At 33.0% G+C, this 17,234-nt stretch overlaps 1 protein-coding gene across 3 annotated transcripts in view; it reads right to left on the bottom strand.

Moving 5' to 3' along the window:
* Window positions 1-417: 417 nt before the first annotated feature.
* Window positions 418-17,234, bottom strand: part of LOC123691193 (syndecan) — a 255,125-nt gene continuing 238,308 nt past the window's right edge. The window contains exons 2-5 of one of the 3 annotated variants that reach the window (XM_045635480.1): window positions 6,583-6,931; window positions 4,623-4,732; window positions 4,095-4,221; window positions 418-2,905 (exon numbers count right to left, since the gene is read on the bottom strand). In XM_045635480.1, coding sequence (XP_045491436.1) covers window positions 2,733-2,905; window positions 4,095-4,221; window positions 4,623-4,732; window positions 6,583-6,931 — 759 coding nt within the window. In that variant the 3' untranslated portion in view covers window positions 418-2,732. Of the gene's footprint in view, window positions 2,906-4,094; window positions 4,222-4,622; window positions 4,733-5,301; window positions 5,621-6,582; window positions 6,932-17,234 lie in introns of those variants that run through there. The other 2 variants (XM_045635489.1, XM_045635498.1) reach the window with 2 other exon arrangements.

Here is a 17,234-nt window from a genome sequence, read left to right as displayed (position 1 = left end):
ACGGAAAAGTGCAAAGGAATAACTTTTCATCGGTAAGTACCTAACTAGATAATAATTTTTAAAACTTAAGAGCAAAAAAATGCGCCCCGCGCCGCCGCGCTTGGCGCACAGATTTTGTTCGTGGTGTCTCCTCCATACGTAGTAATATTATCTCAATGATTTCTGTATGTAATTTGAAAAAAAAATTGTAGAATTATACAAATAATGCTTGAAAAGAAGAGTTTCTTATTCTATCTTGAAATTCAATATTTTTTATTTATATTTAATGAATTAAGAAAAATTGTTTTAACTCCATTCTTGACCTTTAATTACTTGCATTATTTGTTTTAATATAGTTAAATAGTATAGTATAGTTAGTTAATAGTTATAGGTTTTTCATGTATTAGGAAGGTAAACGTAGAAAAATAAAACAAGAAATTCATTATATTGACCTGTGTATTTACCTAAGTGTAAAGGAGCGTATTTACAAGGTGGACATCGATATATTTATGTCTACCCTAACCTAGCTTAAAACGTAGTTAGTCGATAATAGACAAGACATTTACAATACATATTATTCGATTGATCTGTCTCGCTCGCACAGAGTTGTAAGGAAGGGGAAAGAGCGAGATAACATGATGTTTGTAAGATACTCCAATATTGTTCTGTCATAAACATTTCTATATGTTATTTACTCTTTATTTGTTATGTAGCAATTTGATTTTGTGTTAGTTTTGATAAAAAACACTATTTTCCAGATTTTTTATAAAAATGCTATTAATTTTTTATTTTTTATCTTATCGCATAATATGTATTGTTTTTTATTAGTTTGAAATACAGTAAACACTTATTGTATTGAATCATTAAGAATTATTGAACATTAAATAACTAAACAGCTGCCTTTCAAGTTAATAAAATATTAACACAAATTCCAAAATGAATATAAAAAATCAAAGCTTCACATATATTTTAAATGCAAATTCTGTCGATTTAAAATGAGCGTAATTATTAAAAGCCTGTTTTATTAAATTAATTTCTTAATTTATAAAGACTTCTACAGCTTATCAATAACATTTATTTTATATACGCATGTAGATACACAGATAAGTATTTAACTAAATACATGTGAAGCTTTATAATAAAATAATTAAAAAAGTACTTAATATACCATATAGGTTTAGTACCTGTATGATAAAGTAACTTCAATTCCAAAGAAAAATATATAAAAAAGTGTAGCATCTCTTTATTTGGTGGTAAATTACAACTATTAAATTACATCATTTAGTAGTTATTAATTAAAAGAATTTACAATTATAATTTACATTACCTTACACTAAGTGAGCCTGTGAACCATACTATTGATTTTGGGAATGTCGACATAATTGTATTTTAATTTAGCTTAACAATTATGATAAATCTATTTTAGAACTTCTTAAATACAATCTTTGAATAGTATCCATGCTTATACGTGCTTCGTTTTATATATTAAACATTAATTGTAGTAATAATTTAATCTTATAGTATGAATTCGATAAATAATGCCCAGCTTAAAATTATTTTAAATAAAAATAAATTAACTGTCAATGTGTTACCATACTGAAATTATTACAAAAAATATATCAAAACGAAGCCACTGGCGAGTAAGTTACTAAAGATGGCACAAGTCACATAAAATAATGTAAAAAAGACTGGTTTGCACAACCTGTTTGTTAGCAAATAAATTAACCATTATATTACAAAAGTATTATATCAATAATAGAGAAAAATTAATATAAAAAAACCACCCAAGTCATAGCCACGGATAAAAACAATAAGTGACAAAAACATTAAAGACCAAGTAATTATAATTAGCCCCAAATATCTTATATTATTTATATTATATAATATTCAAGGTATAAGATTACTTCTCTACACACTAAAGGAACATACAAACGATAGAGAAATTTTATGTATCAAATATTATTACGCAAAACATTATATTATAACAAGCAATTATATCAAAATTGTAAAAAGTCGATGCACATTGTGCAACTTTATTCTAAAGGAATTTAATATTACACAAGCGCTGTTTTTAAAACTTTTGAAATTGGCGGTAATCGTTCCTCGTAAAACTTTTACATACATAAGACAGTTAATCATAAGATTTTTGAAAGTACTATTATATAACCTATAAAGCATATTTTGTTATAAATTAGCTAAATACAGGTTAGTTTAGGATTTATATTACATAGAGAAAAACGAGATATGGACGTGACCATAGACTTTAGTCTATGAAGAAAAAACTACGACACTTGGCAAATGTACAATTAAAAGAAGCGAATGGCACATTCATTTTATACAGACAACATTACAAGATCTCCCATTCAGATTCAAACTTAGTGTTACACTCAAACACTTATATTAATCTCGAACGAAGACAATCTATCGAGACGGACATCGCGATATTAAAAGTTTGGTCTTTTATGATATTAAAATTTATGCAAACGCATACCTAAATATTTCGTTTAATTAACAACATTTGAGTGTACATTGTTTGTACAGATATGTACAATCAGTACAGGTATTATGTTGAAAATTGTATTCGTTTGAAAACCGACTACAGAACATATCAGCCACAGGGTAAATCGGTGCACGTGATTCGGAACGTATCAGTCGATGCAAAAATTTGAAATGTCAAAATGGCGCGCGGACGGCGGCCATGTTGTTTTATCTGTCATTTAAAAAACGGGTGGCATTTGATGTTCTGTGTCGTCTCACGCATAAAATTCTCTGTTGTTGTGACCCTTCCCGTAGGAGGCGGCTGCGGGGCTCCGCTTGGGCTCGTCCAGCGCGTACGAGCCCTCGTCCTTCTTCCTCATGCGATACACTATGAACATTACTACTAGGATCGCGCATAGAAGGCCGACTACTGCTCCACCGATGACGGCTGAAAATTATAAGAAAATATGTAAACTAAATTGCATTTATTGTTAAAATTATTTTTAAAGTGAAACTTCTTTATCGGGGTTGGAAAAAAATTTAGTGTAACATTTTTTCGTTACGCGTGACATTTTTCCGTTATGCGCCATCTTTTTCTTATCCCTACCATGCGCGATTCGACGTATTTCTGTAAAGTTGCATATAGTAAATTATTTTTTGAAAAATAAGGTCATAAAGAAGTTTCACTTCTTACGTGTGTACACTAGTACACGCACACTTTTTTTTTGTTATATTAGGTGCATATTATAATCAGCATTTTTATCTTGAATTTTTTGTAAGGTCTTTGATGTTTTAACGTAATTATATGATATGCATCGCAGCGAAACAATAGTGCAATTAATGAATATTAAATTTTAATTAATCCGGTATTTACGTTACTGAATATAAGGTAAAACAAAATAAATAGACAATGTCATTCAGTTATTAAACATGCATACTAACATAATAACATAATACAAATCAATTTCAAGCTACATGTAAGAATATTTGTGACGTAAGTAATTCTTATACTTGATTCAGCTTTCTAGTCTTAGTGTTGTACAATTTTTTTTATTTACAACCAATATCTAAGCTGCTATTGAGTTAGGTAATTAATATAAATCTATTAAATCCCTACATAATCTACACAAGATACGACTATCGCTTGGAAATCCGGTTTAAATATCATGACTAGGCTAATTTTATAAGTAGACTTATCATAATATAATTCCTTATGTCCAGTTTATTAAGAACGTTTTATTACAAGTTAGAAATTTTAATAAATAGTAGCAGGCGTACGTTCGAGCAAGTTTAATTCACAAAGATCACCTCAAAACCTTGAACAATCCGTTACCAACAAGTATCGAGATCTTTGCTATAATCCTTGATAACCTCAAAGACTGAACACCAAGAATGGAAAAAATTTTCACCACTAAGGTGATCTTATAAAAAATTATAGTATTTTGAAGAATATTCCTGTACTCCCAATATTACATACCGCAGTTGCAATATTTACTTCTTCCACCAAGAAAGTTTCATCCTAGATTCTTTTCGATCATTCTGATTCATGGCGATGTTATCAAAAGAATATTCAAAGTTGGATCCTGCTTGGCTCTGGTCCTGGAACTAGTAGCTAGTACAGAGCAAGGTATACCCACCAGCTAGAATGCCGGGTTGCGCGAAGAAGCTGGTGGCGCGGTCCTCGTGTGCGGTGTCCATGATGAGCACGCCGCTGTCCGCCGGCCGCGTCTCCGGCTCCAAGTTGGATCCTGCTTGGCTTTGGTCCTGGAACGTTTTATGTTCAAATGTTATATATTTTTGCTCGGTGAACATCAGATTGTTTGGAAGATATAGCAACTTTGGCAAAAAGACCGCCTAAAGTTTACAATTTTGTTTTTTTGTTTAAGTGTTTATTCTTACTATCATTATATATCTAATTCAGTTCAAATGTTTCGTAACAATGTCAACGATTTAGATTTATTAAGCTATATTGTTGCTGAGAATTTAAGTTCTTTTGGCCATGTTCCATCCACATTGTATGTATGTCCATCCATCAACATTGTATGACATTGCATTTTATGGACACTATGCAGTACATACTCGAAGTATATACAATATTTCTCTTATTGTAGATTTAAGGCTTTTGTCAAAGTCCCTATAAACAAGAAATAGTTATTAATACTCACAACGGTCTCTCCGGAGATATTGATCTGCACAGGATCTGGGCGCGAGGGCTGGTCCTCCCCCGCGCCGCGCGGCTCGAAGTCGCCTTCGCTCGGGCCAGACAATATCCGTGCTGGAATGTTTACAAACATGTTATTGGGAGCTGTGACGTCACTGGCTTGTTTGATGACGAGAAATGTTTTGGCCAATGTATGGAGATGTAGAACCATACTTAGGTATCTGCTTATCAAATGCGTTTAGGAGTGGTACCAGTTAATAGAGAAAATAGATATAGATGTAATTATGTTAGTTGTTAATAAGTTAATAATATACTTGTATGGCTCCACCATAGTTGTTATAAGAATGTACAAGAAATAGCGATAGAATACACTATAGAAATTAAGGTATGAACGATGATACTACTTAGAATAAACAAATACTTGGTTATACACACAAAAAGCTACCCGATGAGGAACTATTTGAAAATAGAGCAGCGATATCATAGCGAGGAAAATTCATGGTAAAATCACGAAGTTATGAATAATACTGAATAGCAATGAGGTCTAACAAGACGAACGACATAAAAACATGGTAAAATAGAAAATACAAACATGCCAGAAATGGTAACTGATTATAGAGAAATATAAAATGATGAAGATGGTAACATGCGTCAAATGGTTGATGATTTAAGCTGTAACTCACCGAAATCCTCCGTGAATCAAGTACAGTAGGATTCGCACAATATGGGATTAAAAATAACAATAAATACGTCCTATTACGTCGATGGTCAGGAAGATACTGACGTAGGGACTTGTGATAAGCAGTGCCTAACGGGAACGTATTGGCTTATGAATATTATTCAAGGCTAAATTGTAATAGTTAGGTTTGAGGTTAATAAAATTCATGTCAAATAGCGTTTATGGTAGTAATTGCACTTAGATTTCAATTATTAACACGATCTCACTCTAATGTAATAGTAAAAAGAAGGATAGAAGATATTTTTATGCATAATTGGCTCGCATGAATTTTAATAGCATTGAAAGTGATGGATTTACCGAGCAATAGAGTGATGCAGTCATGAACAAGATAATATATGTTAATATTTTACGTTTTTACCCGACTGCCAAAGAAGGAGGGTAATGTTTTTCGAGTGTATGTAAGTATGTATGTATGTCTTTTCCTTTGTGACCACCTGTAGCCTAAACGGCTTGATGGATTTTGATGCATGAGGTATCGTTAGATTTGTCTTGATTACGGGAGTGTCATAGGATACATTTTATCCTAAAAGTCCCACGGGATAAAGACATAATAATATTTTTTCTAAATTTCCCTTTAAAAAAATATGTATGCGGTATCATTAGATTCATTTCAATCACTCTTTTTTTAGTGTGCAGTCGGGTATTTTGTTTTTTTAATAATTTACTTGTTCTTTTATATGATTATACATTACATCTACAAATAGATATAAATTTTTTATTGTTATATTTTTTCCTCTGTTCTTACAAAAATATTATCCGTGAGGATTGCTCTATGATTTTTTAATATAAGTATCAACTATCCTTCTTAATAATAATTAGATAAAAGAAGATGTTCTATGAATCTTATTGGTAATTTATGTTGAAAATAGCTTCACGACAATCAAACTGTTTACTTTATATCGTTAGGAAATAAATGGAATTAATCAAATCTAATTCGAAATAATGGATTAAATATTACTCATCTCTTGAGGAAACAGGATATATATTATGATAATACTGACCTAACTATCTACATTTAATAAATACTAATAAGTAATAACGTTGAACGTTGCATCGTCATCCTCAATAAAACAAGTTTGTCACTATTTTAGTTTCTAAAAGTATTAAGAGACAATAGAAAGTGTTGTACAATTGCACAGGGTAGTTAGGTATTCTTAAAGACGATGTGACGTTCATAAACTTAAACAAAAACGCAACAAAACTGGCATGCATGGCCTCTACTCACGACTGACTACATCGATCGGCTGCACTACTGGTGGTGGGATCGGAGGCTCGGATTCCGCAAAGAACGGCGCGTCCGGATAATCGTCCGTATCGGGTTTCGGAGCCTCCGTTGTGGTAGTGCGTAGGCGTGCGTAATCCTCGTCATCTTCAGGCACGTCTGGGACGTCACCTGAGCCACGCCCGTCTTCGTCGTCGACGCCGGGTCCCGGGCCGGATCCGGATCCGGAGCTCTCGTCGATCTCTAGACCGGAGCCGTCATCGTCGATGAACAGGTCCTTGTCGGATGCGAGAGGACCGTCGTGCTGGATGTGGATCGCTCCCTCCGTCGGCTGGACGCCGGCGGCACCGTCCTGGAATAGACCGATTAGTTTTATGATTTACTTGTCAAACAATATATTATGATGGAACTTTGGAGGACCTACATATGAAAAAAAACCTTCGTAAATGGAAAAGACGGCCAAATTCGAAGCGCAGTGCAATTTTTAATCTGCAGTCCTATTTATCGATTATTATAAGTTTAAATTTCATATCCACTTCAAGTATACGTGGTAATACCGATGATACTCGACCCAATTCGGTTAAAATATAACCCCCGTAGATGCACCTAGCCTCTGAATTTCAAGAGCCACTATCGAGGGCTCGACAAATCGGGGGTGAGGCTCTTAATATAACCTAAAATCGTCAAGAGGTCATCATTAAAGCTATAAACCTTTCAGATTTCTTCAGAAACCCACTATGCAATCACAGAAAGATGATTAGTGTCTCATTATAAATTTAAAGCCGCTTCAAACCTATGTCGCTTTAATTATTGCAACGGGATGGGTTCCAACTGCATAGTGCATATAGATAATCATATCTATAGACGCGACCTACTTCCAGAACGTTCACAAAGCAGTCGATTCGCGACAATCACTGATTATATTGCCACAACCACTGGTGATTAACATCATTAACAATACAATACCTTATAATTAATAATGACTCACTTGATTAAAAAGATACGATCTCTCTGTGGGCACAAATAGACTGAGCTTTCTCCTGGTTGTTCGATATAGGAGGTTTGTTAGACACTGCACTTACCGGATAATCACCAGGGGCAAAAAGAGGCTATCTAAAAATTAGGCCTGATTGTTTGTTGTACACCAAAACTTGGGCAGTGCTTCTGTCGGTTAGTCAAGTTGTATAGTAAGTTGGATCGATAGAGCTGCGGGTCGCGGCGCGGGAGGGGAGGGGTGGTATTCCCGAAAGCTGTCGACAGATGCCGGGTTACAGGAAGGCTTGTGGGGAACATGGTTCGCAGTGCCCACGCCAGAGGGCGTTGGATGCAATTTTATTAAACTTTTTTGAAGTATTGAAATGGTTAAAATGTTTACTTAACACGGTTATGATTTTATGTTGTTAGTTTGACCCGTTTAGGGAAAAGCTGGGTTTGTATCGTGTAAATAAGTAGGTATTTTTTAATTGTGTGTTGGGTTATTACTCCTCATTATTAATACCGACTACGATACGAATACGACTCTAGTAGTCGCACATAAAACGAAGATACAAAAATACGATTTCAATCATTTAAAATTCAGAAAGCTTTGTACATAGTATAATATTTTGTTTCCTTTCATGCATTCAAGCGAACTAGCACAAACAAAATTCCTTTCACACATTCAGGCGAGCTAGCACTAACAAAATTTGTTTATAATTTCAGTGAAGTTAAAAACTCATTATAATTAACTCACAATACTCTCATTATATAAAATAATGGAAATGAAATAATATTTCCCTGTTAAGCCCCGATGTTTATCGCATGCACAACACTTGGTAATGAGAAATATAATTTATTGCCTACAGATAGCCCCGTGGTTGGCTGCTTTATACCGGTTACCTGTGTTACAACGCATGGATAAAATACGTACAGAATATTAAGTAAATACTTTTACTCTAATTTTTTTACCTACGTATAGTAAAGTATAAGCAAGACAAAAACGGGCTTAAAAATATTAATTACCGTTCAGTTTCGTTATCATCATGGTTTACTTGATGGCCTGGAAGAGATCACTTATAAATGATAAAGCCGCTTTCTGTACTGTATCTTTGTTTTGTAAGTTTTATCCTTATTGCATTTAATGTTGAGGGCAAAATAAATTGTACATCACTGCATAGTATAAAACAAAGTCGCTTTCTCTGTCCCTATGTCCCTTTGTACGCTTAAATCTTTAAAACTTCGCAACGGATTTTGATGCGGTTTTTTTAATAGATAGAGTGATTCAAGAGGAAGGGTTTAGTATATAAGACAAAGCGGGCGAAGCCGCGGGTGGTAAGCTAGTTATGGAATAAATAAATATACCTAAGCGGAAAAGTATTTCCAGACGTGTATGTTCAGTTACCATTGAACTTTGTAACCCCGTAGATAAGACTATAGATTGCATTTTACTTATTTTGATTTCCCTATTCCATATCAGTTTGTACCATAAAAAAAAACGTCTACTCTTAAAAGTTTCACAAAAACTCGAAAATTGCTAGAATTTTCGAGGCTAACGTAGGGTACCTAATTGATTTTTATAGACGAGTGCATGGAAGAGCTGTCTTCCACATGAAAATTAATCGCCGTGCAGTACAGTGTTATACTATGGAAAACAGTTTTGCACGAACTGAACAACTTTTCTCGTCTATATGTTTATAAAAAATGAATTATTATGCACAAGTTAATATAATATTTTAATTAGCTAACTAATTCAAGAGATCATCAGCTATGTTATATTTTAAATTATCATGTAAAATAATTCTCATATTGTTTTAATCATATTTCAATTATTTAGCAAATGCTTCATGAATTCCAAAATTAATATACTCAAATTATTAACGTAATCTTTGCGTATAAAATGTAAAAAATTTAAAATAAATATCACAAAAATTTAAAGAATTTAACATAAAATAATGAAGGTAATTTAATGGTCTGTAAAGGGTCGTTTATCGCCTAATCTTAATTAAACCATAGCCTAGGACATTAGGTCTGCTATATTTGAATAACAAAAGACGTGGCTAGATCCGTAATTTAGATTAAGGTAATTACTAATTTAGCTTAAAAATACTAAAATTAAATCAAAATGTAATTTATCGATTATTATATATTGTTTAATATCTTATCTTGGGACGTTTTACGAAGGAAATAGAATTTTCTTCAGAAAACGTGTACACATTTTAACGTTAACTATATTCTAGAGATTATTTGTATTGCTTTTATATAGAATATGGTTTCTTATACAATTCTCTTTCAATTCAATATAAATTTTATCATACCATACAACTGTTCATCAGTTATTTGGTTAACGAACCGACTTGAAACTTTTCAAATATTAAAAATCGATTACTCAGTCAATAGAAGTTACTGTCCTTTGAAGGTCCAAAAACTTGAACAAAGCTTCGACCCTTTAAATATGCGATGAATTTAGAAGTGGGCTCAAAGGCGTCTGTTTAAAATGTACAAAGTTTAATGGAATTCCGTCGTACTCGAGAATATTAAGGAGATAATAGCGTGGGCGCTTGTGTGGGTGTGGTATACCTGTGTGAGTGGCTGGTGATAGTATCTATAGTCTTTTAATGTATAAAATTCCCGTGTTACAATGTTAGTTACCATACTCCTAAACGGCTTGACCAATTCTCATGATTTTTTTTACAAATCGGAAAACATCAATTTTTCATACCTCTTAGATATAAAAAGATGAGATCTATAGATGGATACTATTTATCACGTCACCGACTGTTCTCCAGGAATAAAAAGCAACATTCCCAATTAACCTAGCCAACTGGATAGACGATATATTACTATAGTACCTACTTGAGATTGAGTATGCACCCAAACAATCTTGTTAAGCTATTGCATAGCTTCTATCTATCTGTCTGTCTGTCTGTTACTCAATCACGCCTAAACTACTGAACCAATTTGCATGAAATTTGGTATGGAGATATTTTGATACCCGAGAAAGGACATAGGCTACCTTTTATTGCGAAATATGTACCACGGGCGAAGCCGGGGCGGACCTCTAGTAACGTTATAATTTTAAATTCAAGCAATTTGTATCTACCCATGCATTACAACCTATTTTACCCAAAGTAGAAATTCGAAACATATTTGCGATCTAAAGGAGCTATGCACGAAACCGTTCCCTTTTAAATCATGGAAGTAGCTAACTCTTCTGATTTGTTGGCGACATTTACTGTAGCCAGGCCCGTATTGTGTGTGTACAGAATATATCTTATTAGGTAAGATATGGTTAGGATATAAAGTTTGAGTGACACCTTTAATAAGGGATTTATTGTATTGCGATGCTAGTTAATACATCGAATGTATTCATTCATTCATTCGATAATGTATTCAGATGTAAAAATACGGGTCTGTTTTAGTTTTAATCCATTGAGCCCCAAGCGGCCCGATCGGTCCCAGACACAATAGATTTTCTATTCTGTCTGTGGTTCCGGGGCCTGAGTAGCCAAATGAGTTTTATTTTAAATATTGATCAGGCTATATTATGATGATAGTAGTAGAAGTATTTATGCAGAAGCATCTCTAGAAAGAGAAGAAGCAAAAATACACTAACTTTACATTCAACCACAGTACAATTTATGCAATATTATATTATTATTTACGTAATTTCTCATATTCCACTTATAACGTAATAATTTTTTTAAGCTCATATATAGATAGCTAGCTATGGTTAGACGTAGTCATTTCTAAATTGACACATTTTGTGTTATTTTATTATCTATTTAAACGTGCATCGAGTCCGACCCTGTGCGCAACTTTTAGCGGTTTACAGTAACTTTTCGTGGTTTATGTATTTCGAGCCAAAAGAATTGTTCGCGTTCATGCGAAATTGCTACTTACATTTCTATCAAGAGTTGGTTTTACAAAAGTTTCTATAAAACTCATTTAGAAGCTGTTTAGGCAAAACATTTTGATACTTTTTACAAGTTAATTCCGCTGCTACAATTTATCTTCAAAGAATAATGAAGGTTAGCTGATTTTACGAAGGTTTAATTCCAAGTGAGGCTGGCTTGTTTGAACTTTAGTTGTATATCCTTATTTAGATTAAAATTCCTTTTTTAGAAGATAAAGTAATATAAGGAATAAGAAAAATGTATTGCATTATTTTTACGTATCAACCTATAGATACATTATATATTACAATTCTTCTTCTCATAATTTCTGTAAGATTCAAAATACTTTTGATGAATGAATTCAAGTTTATCTATTGTCGTAGGTATATTTGGTGATCACAATAGTAACACACTATTTTGCTAACAAAGTTATAAATAATGCTCGAGGAGAGCAAATACCTTATTAACCCAAATAGAAAATAACAAAAAAAATACATTTCTGTATACTTCAAAACGAATCAAAATATTGAATCTCCTTCCCCCAGGACTTGAAACATTATTAAATACGGCGCGATAGCTTTTCTGTTTCTGACGTTATATTTTATAGGCCGAGACTGCCCTGATTTATGGCTTAAAGATCGACTCATAAATCATGTGCTCCACCCTTAATGTCCCTAAAAATTGTGTGGAAAAATAAGCTTCAACGGACAAGCGTTGGTTATTAATTAATTTTGCTAATTTCACGTCAAAGGGAACTATAGTGTTGACTTTCGGATGGTTTGGATGCAACATTGTTGGATACTTACGGCTAATGGAATTAAATTCGTATTCACGTTGGCAATTAATTTATTTTTGTGGAGCGTTTGTCTGCGACTTTTGATGTGGGTCAAACTTTCCTTATAATATGTGTTTGTGTTACTTTGGATCCTGTTGAGGGGTAAGGTGATAATAGTTTTTAATTGCTCTACATCGAAGTTTGAACCTAGGACCACTCAGTTAACTGCCCCAAAAGAATAGTGAATCCACGTTTTCTACACCAAATACATTTTACTGAAATATATATTTAACGTGCATTTTTAAATAATGATCAAAGAGAAAAGCACAGATAATTCTAAACATGTATTGTAAATCAGGACTAAACTTACAAACTGTGAAAGGAAAATCCTACCTACATCTTACATCAGTATTACCTTCCTATATCTCTCCAGTGAAAACTAAACTATACCCATACCATAAAATTATCCTACCATAATTCAATTTCAATCTATATAAAATAATAACTAAATATCGTATTAACGTGGCATAAAATAAAAGCAATCGAGATCACTGGAAGTGGGTTGGATGTTATCACAACGATAACAGTAGGATCTTGGTTTTAATTTACCAAGTCTTCGGGGAACGGAATAAATTATTTTTCCGGTGTCTCAAGCCGAGCTCCCCCAAGATATTATTTTATATTTCTCTTCTAATGACCCATTTAGTTTATTCGAATGCGATATTAAAAATGTTCTGCTTTTCATAACGAATTGTTTTAGCTTTTAATGAGTTCTGTCTGCTTAATTATTCTCGATCTGACATGCTTTAAATAAATTCTATTTATTCCACGAAAGATGAAATTCAATAATAATTTTCAGTTTTATTGCTTATCGTCGTCGAATAATCTATTTTGGGAATAAATTCGCAACAAAACTCCACGAAAATGCTTTAATTATTTCTTGTAACTTTGCTTGTGATATCAATGATCTTTTGTACTGGATCGTCAATAATTTAAGTCAAATATCCATACTAATATTATAAATGCGAAAGTAACTCTGTCTGTCTGTCTGTCTGTTACTCAATCACGCCTAAACTACTGAACCAATTTGCATGAAATTTGGTATAGAGATATTTTGATACCCGAGAAAGGACATAGGATAGGTTTTATACCGGAAATCCTACGGGAACGGGTTTTCTTTGAAAACGCGGGCGAAGCCGCGGGCGGAAAGCTAGTAAACGAATAATTACAAATTTTGCTTACCTGTATTTAATATTTCCTGCAGTTCGATTATCTTACACGCAAAAGCGAAGCAATCATTGAAATTTTTCATAGACTCAATCAAATGATTACGTAATTTACTTTACGTAAATTACTTTTGCCGACCTAATCTAGTTCAACATAAGTAGGATACTATCTCTCCTTTTTAGGTTATCTACAGAGTGTCCCATTAAAACAGTCTAGCTATTAACAACCACAGATTATCATCGATCCCCAGATAAGCGGAGATCAGTTGACCCAATTGTATGAAGGTAGATACCTAGTTTTTTATTTTTTATTTTGTTTTATTCGACAACCAACAAAGGCGCATATTATAATGTATAGCTGCTAGCTGTGTCCCGCGGTATTACCTGCGTTGTTCCGCTGTTGTTGGTCTTAGCGTGATGATATATATCTTCCTCAATAAATGGGTTAATTAACACCGAAAGAATTTTTCAAATCGGATCAGTAGTTCCTGAGATTAGCGCGTTCAAACAAACAAACTCTTCAGCTCTGTTATATATTAGTGCCTAAAGATATTAGTATAGATAGAGAGATATTTATCTAGTGTATAATTTCCATGTTTTTCTCAGAACAAGGTATCGTTAGTAATGTGGCAATTGCGTGCGAATGTTGATGGATGGTTCTGACAAATATGGGTGGGTGTTACATACATTTTCTATTTCGATAATGGCGCTCTGTTTGGTTTAGAAGTTGTCGACCCGTTTGGCGCAATGGTGATATTAGATATGGTGGTTTTGTTTTGAGTTCAATAGATGAATAACATTATATTTTGGCAAATAGCAATAATTTAAATTGAACAGGTTTATACAAAAATAGATTTGTTTGCAAACAAATTGTAATTTTAACAGATTTTTGTCAGTTCGATCACCGAGTCACGGGTGTTATTAGCAATTTTTCGAAACTTTTGAAGTCATACCTAGGTTTCGTTTCTTTAAAAAAAAAATACGGAACATTTAAAATTCCGCCCTGTATATACACTGTAATACAGAAGATTTCTTAGAATTTTAACTTTTAACATCATTGAATAACTCTTCACAATTATAAGAATAAACAAATAGACTTTACCAGACCTACGACGCGCAGGGCGTTTGATAAAAATAAACTCCTACACATTCAATGAATTCTTGTTAAGTGTAAAAGAAAACTTTAGGTTACAAAGTCCACTTTGCCGTTCACTTTGGAAACCTTTATTGTTATTGCAACCCACTCTCTAGCGGCACGATTGTTTTGTTTATATCTTTAGAACTAACATACCGTGAATTGAGTCTCGCGGACTCTCGATATACCTTCTTTATTTCCTATTAAACTTTGTCGCAATCGCTGTAAGTAGGTATATTTTATACTTTTTGAACACCATTATTGACTGACCGGTTGCGGCGGTCGGCCAGAGGTCGTGGGTTCAATTCCCACCCAAGGCAACTATTTGTGTGATGAACATAGATGTTTGCTCTGTGTCTGGGTGTTAATTTTCTATATACCTAAGTATTTATTTAAAATTATATATGTATGTTTTACAGCCATCTGGTTTCCATAACACAAACGAAAGCTTAATATGTGATCAAACCGACCGATCCTAAAATATTTATTATAGACTATTTATTATTATCGATGTTAAAAGCATTATCATCATCATCATCAGCAGCCCATTATGTTCCCACTGCTGGGGCACGGGTCTCTCGTAAGGGATCAGGCCGTAATCCACCAGGCTCGTCAAGTGCGGGTCGGCGAATATTACAAATCGTGAAACATACGCGTCACGGTGTTTTCCTTCACCGTTCAAGCAGTGGTGATGTTATAAATATATGATACAGCCTACAGGTAATTTTTCCTAATTCTTGTATAGTATAGTATTATAGCAAAGGTATAAACAGCTGAGATGACTAATGAAAGTGTTTCTTATTTTATCACAATTAATCAAATAATACACTAATTTCGTATCAGTGAGCTAAAACCGGGCAATAATTTAATTTATAAATCCTAGTAAATCCGGTATATTAAATTTCGAATAAATAACTTGCAATTATCCTGATAATAAATTATCCTAATTATAGCGTAATTAATACTGCAATTGAAATTGCATATTTGATTTAAGATAATCTAATTAGTTGAGCTTTTTAGTTTCAATCGAGTGTTATTATGCGATAAAATAATATAGGTCGGATTTATGAAGTGGTTCATAGTTGGTTCTGCAGCTTTTCACATTGTTCGGTTAATCTCGGATTGCTTGAATGTAAACAATAGGAGCGGGATTGGTTGGATCATCGTTGATTTGTCTTTGTACGAACTTTTACTTTGAGTTGAACATTGGTAGTTTGATTGAAATGTGTTTATCTATGGATAATAGATAAGCTTGAAAATCTATACTAATCTTAAAGCTGAAGAGTTTGTTTGTTTGTTTGAACGCGCTAATCTCGGGAACTACTGGTCCGATTTAAAAAATTATTTCGGTGTTAGATAGTTCATTTATCGAGGAAGGCTATTATAGGGTATATATTATCACGCTACGACCAACAGGAGTGGAGCCACGGCCCACGGGGGTGAAACCGCGCGGAGCAGCTAGTGTTTTATAATGTGCATCACAAACTGTTATTTCGTAAGCCTTAACAAGAAAAGTTGATTTTTCTATATTATCGTGTGATCATATTTTGTTTTTCTAACACTTGTTTTTCATTTATGTCTGGTCGTTAATTTCTTACACATCATTCTAATGATAATCAGTATTATATTTCATTCTGTAAGGTATCAATTTTTTAAATAGAAATTAATCTCATGAAAATTTAGAACGTTAATGATCCTTCTTCAAATACTCTACATACATTTTCTAAGGATTATCTTATTATTATAGTCAAACATTTATTTACCTTATACCCTACGTTCCGAAAAATAAAACTTTTCTAACATGACAAAAAATCGAATATTTCTTTGTAGTTTTATTGACATCGAGCCGTTAACGTAGTGACAAAAAAGTTTTGGCATGATGGATTCGCTTTGTTTTAAATGCTTTTTTTGGCTTTTTTATTAGAGCATTTGTAGAACAATTTAATACAAATAAAAAAAAGTTTGTTTTCTTGCAAACTCGATTTTGTCCTTTCCCTAGGAAATATTTGTATTTTATTACAATTTTGATGCATTTTGAAAATTTTATGATTAGAAAGATTTATTATCTTAATGTTCAGAATAATTTAAATCAAGTTAAAATACATCTCTTTTAATATTACTTTCATGTCACTCGGATAATTTATAGCTACCAACAGATGGATATAAATGAGTTTTCCTTCAAAAATCAGGAAAATGCTTCCTTCAAACAAAACAAAATTGAATGCCTTACTAACGAAGGTTTTTATATTGCTATAAAATTCAAGATAAAAATTTAAATTTCCTATACATTGTTTACTAGTCAGACAATTGAGATACAAATTCCAGCCTCAAAGAAACAGCATTTAAATGTCATTTCTCATTATATTACCGTCCTCATTTTGTATTTCGCGGAGAAAATTACCAATTCATTAGCCCAGTTTTACCTGAAACAAGAGAAATGAAAATAATTATTAACATAAAATGGGAATAATCAAAAAATGAATCACAAACATGTTTCTTGGAAGACGAATGTGATTGTCGAAAATACATAATTCATAAGGCGTTTTCTACAAATTAGTCGGGTTTATAATACCTATGGTTTGGGATTATATTATATGCGAATATATTTAATAAAACAAATAAATGTTTACTGCCGTTTATGAAATAAC

This window comes from Colias croceus, chromosome 1 (genome assembly GCF_905220415.1).
Source record: "Colias croceus chromosome 1, ilColCroc2.1".
Lineage (NCBI taxonomy): Eukaryota > Metazoa > Arthropoda > Insecta > Lepidoptera > Pieridae > Colias > Colias croceus.
The sequence above is the reverse complement of the archived record's forward strand: the minus strand, read 5'-3'. Positions and strand labels throughout refer to the sequence as shown.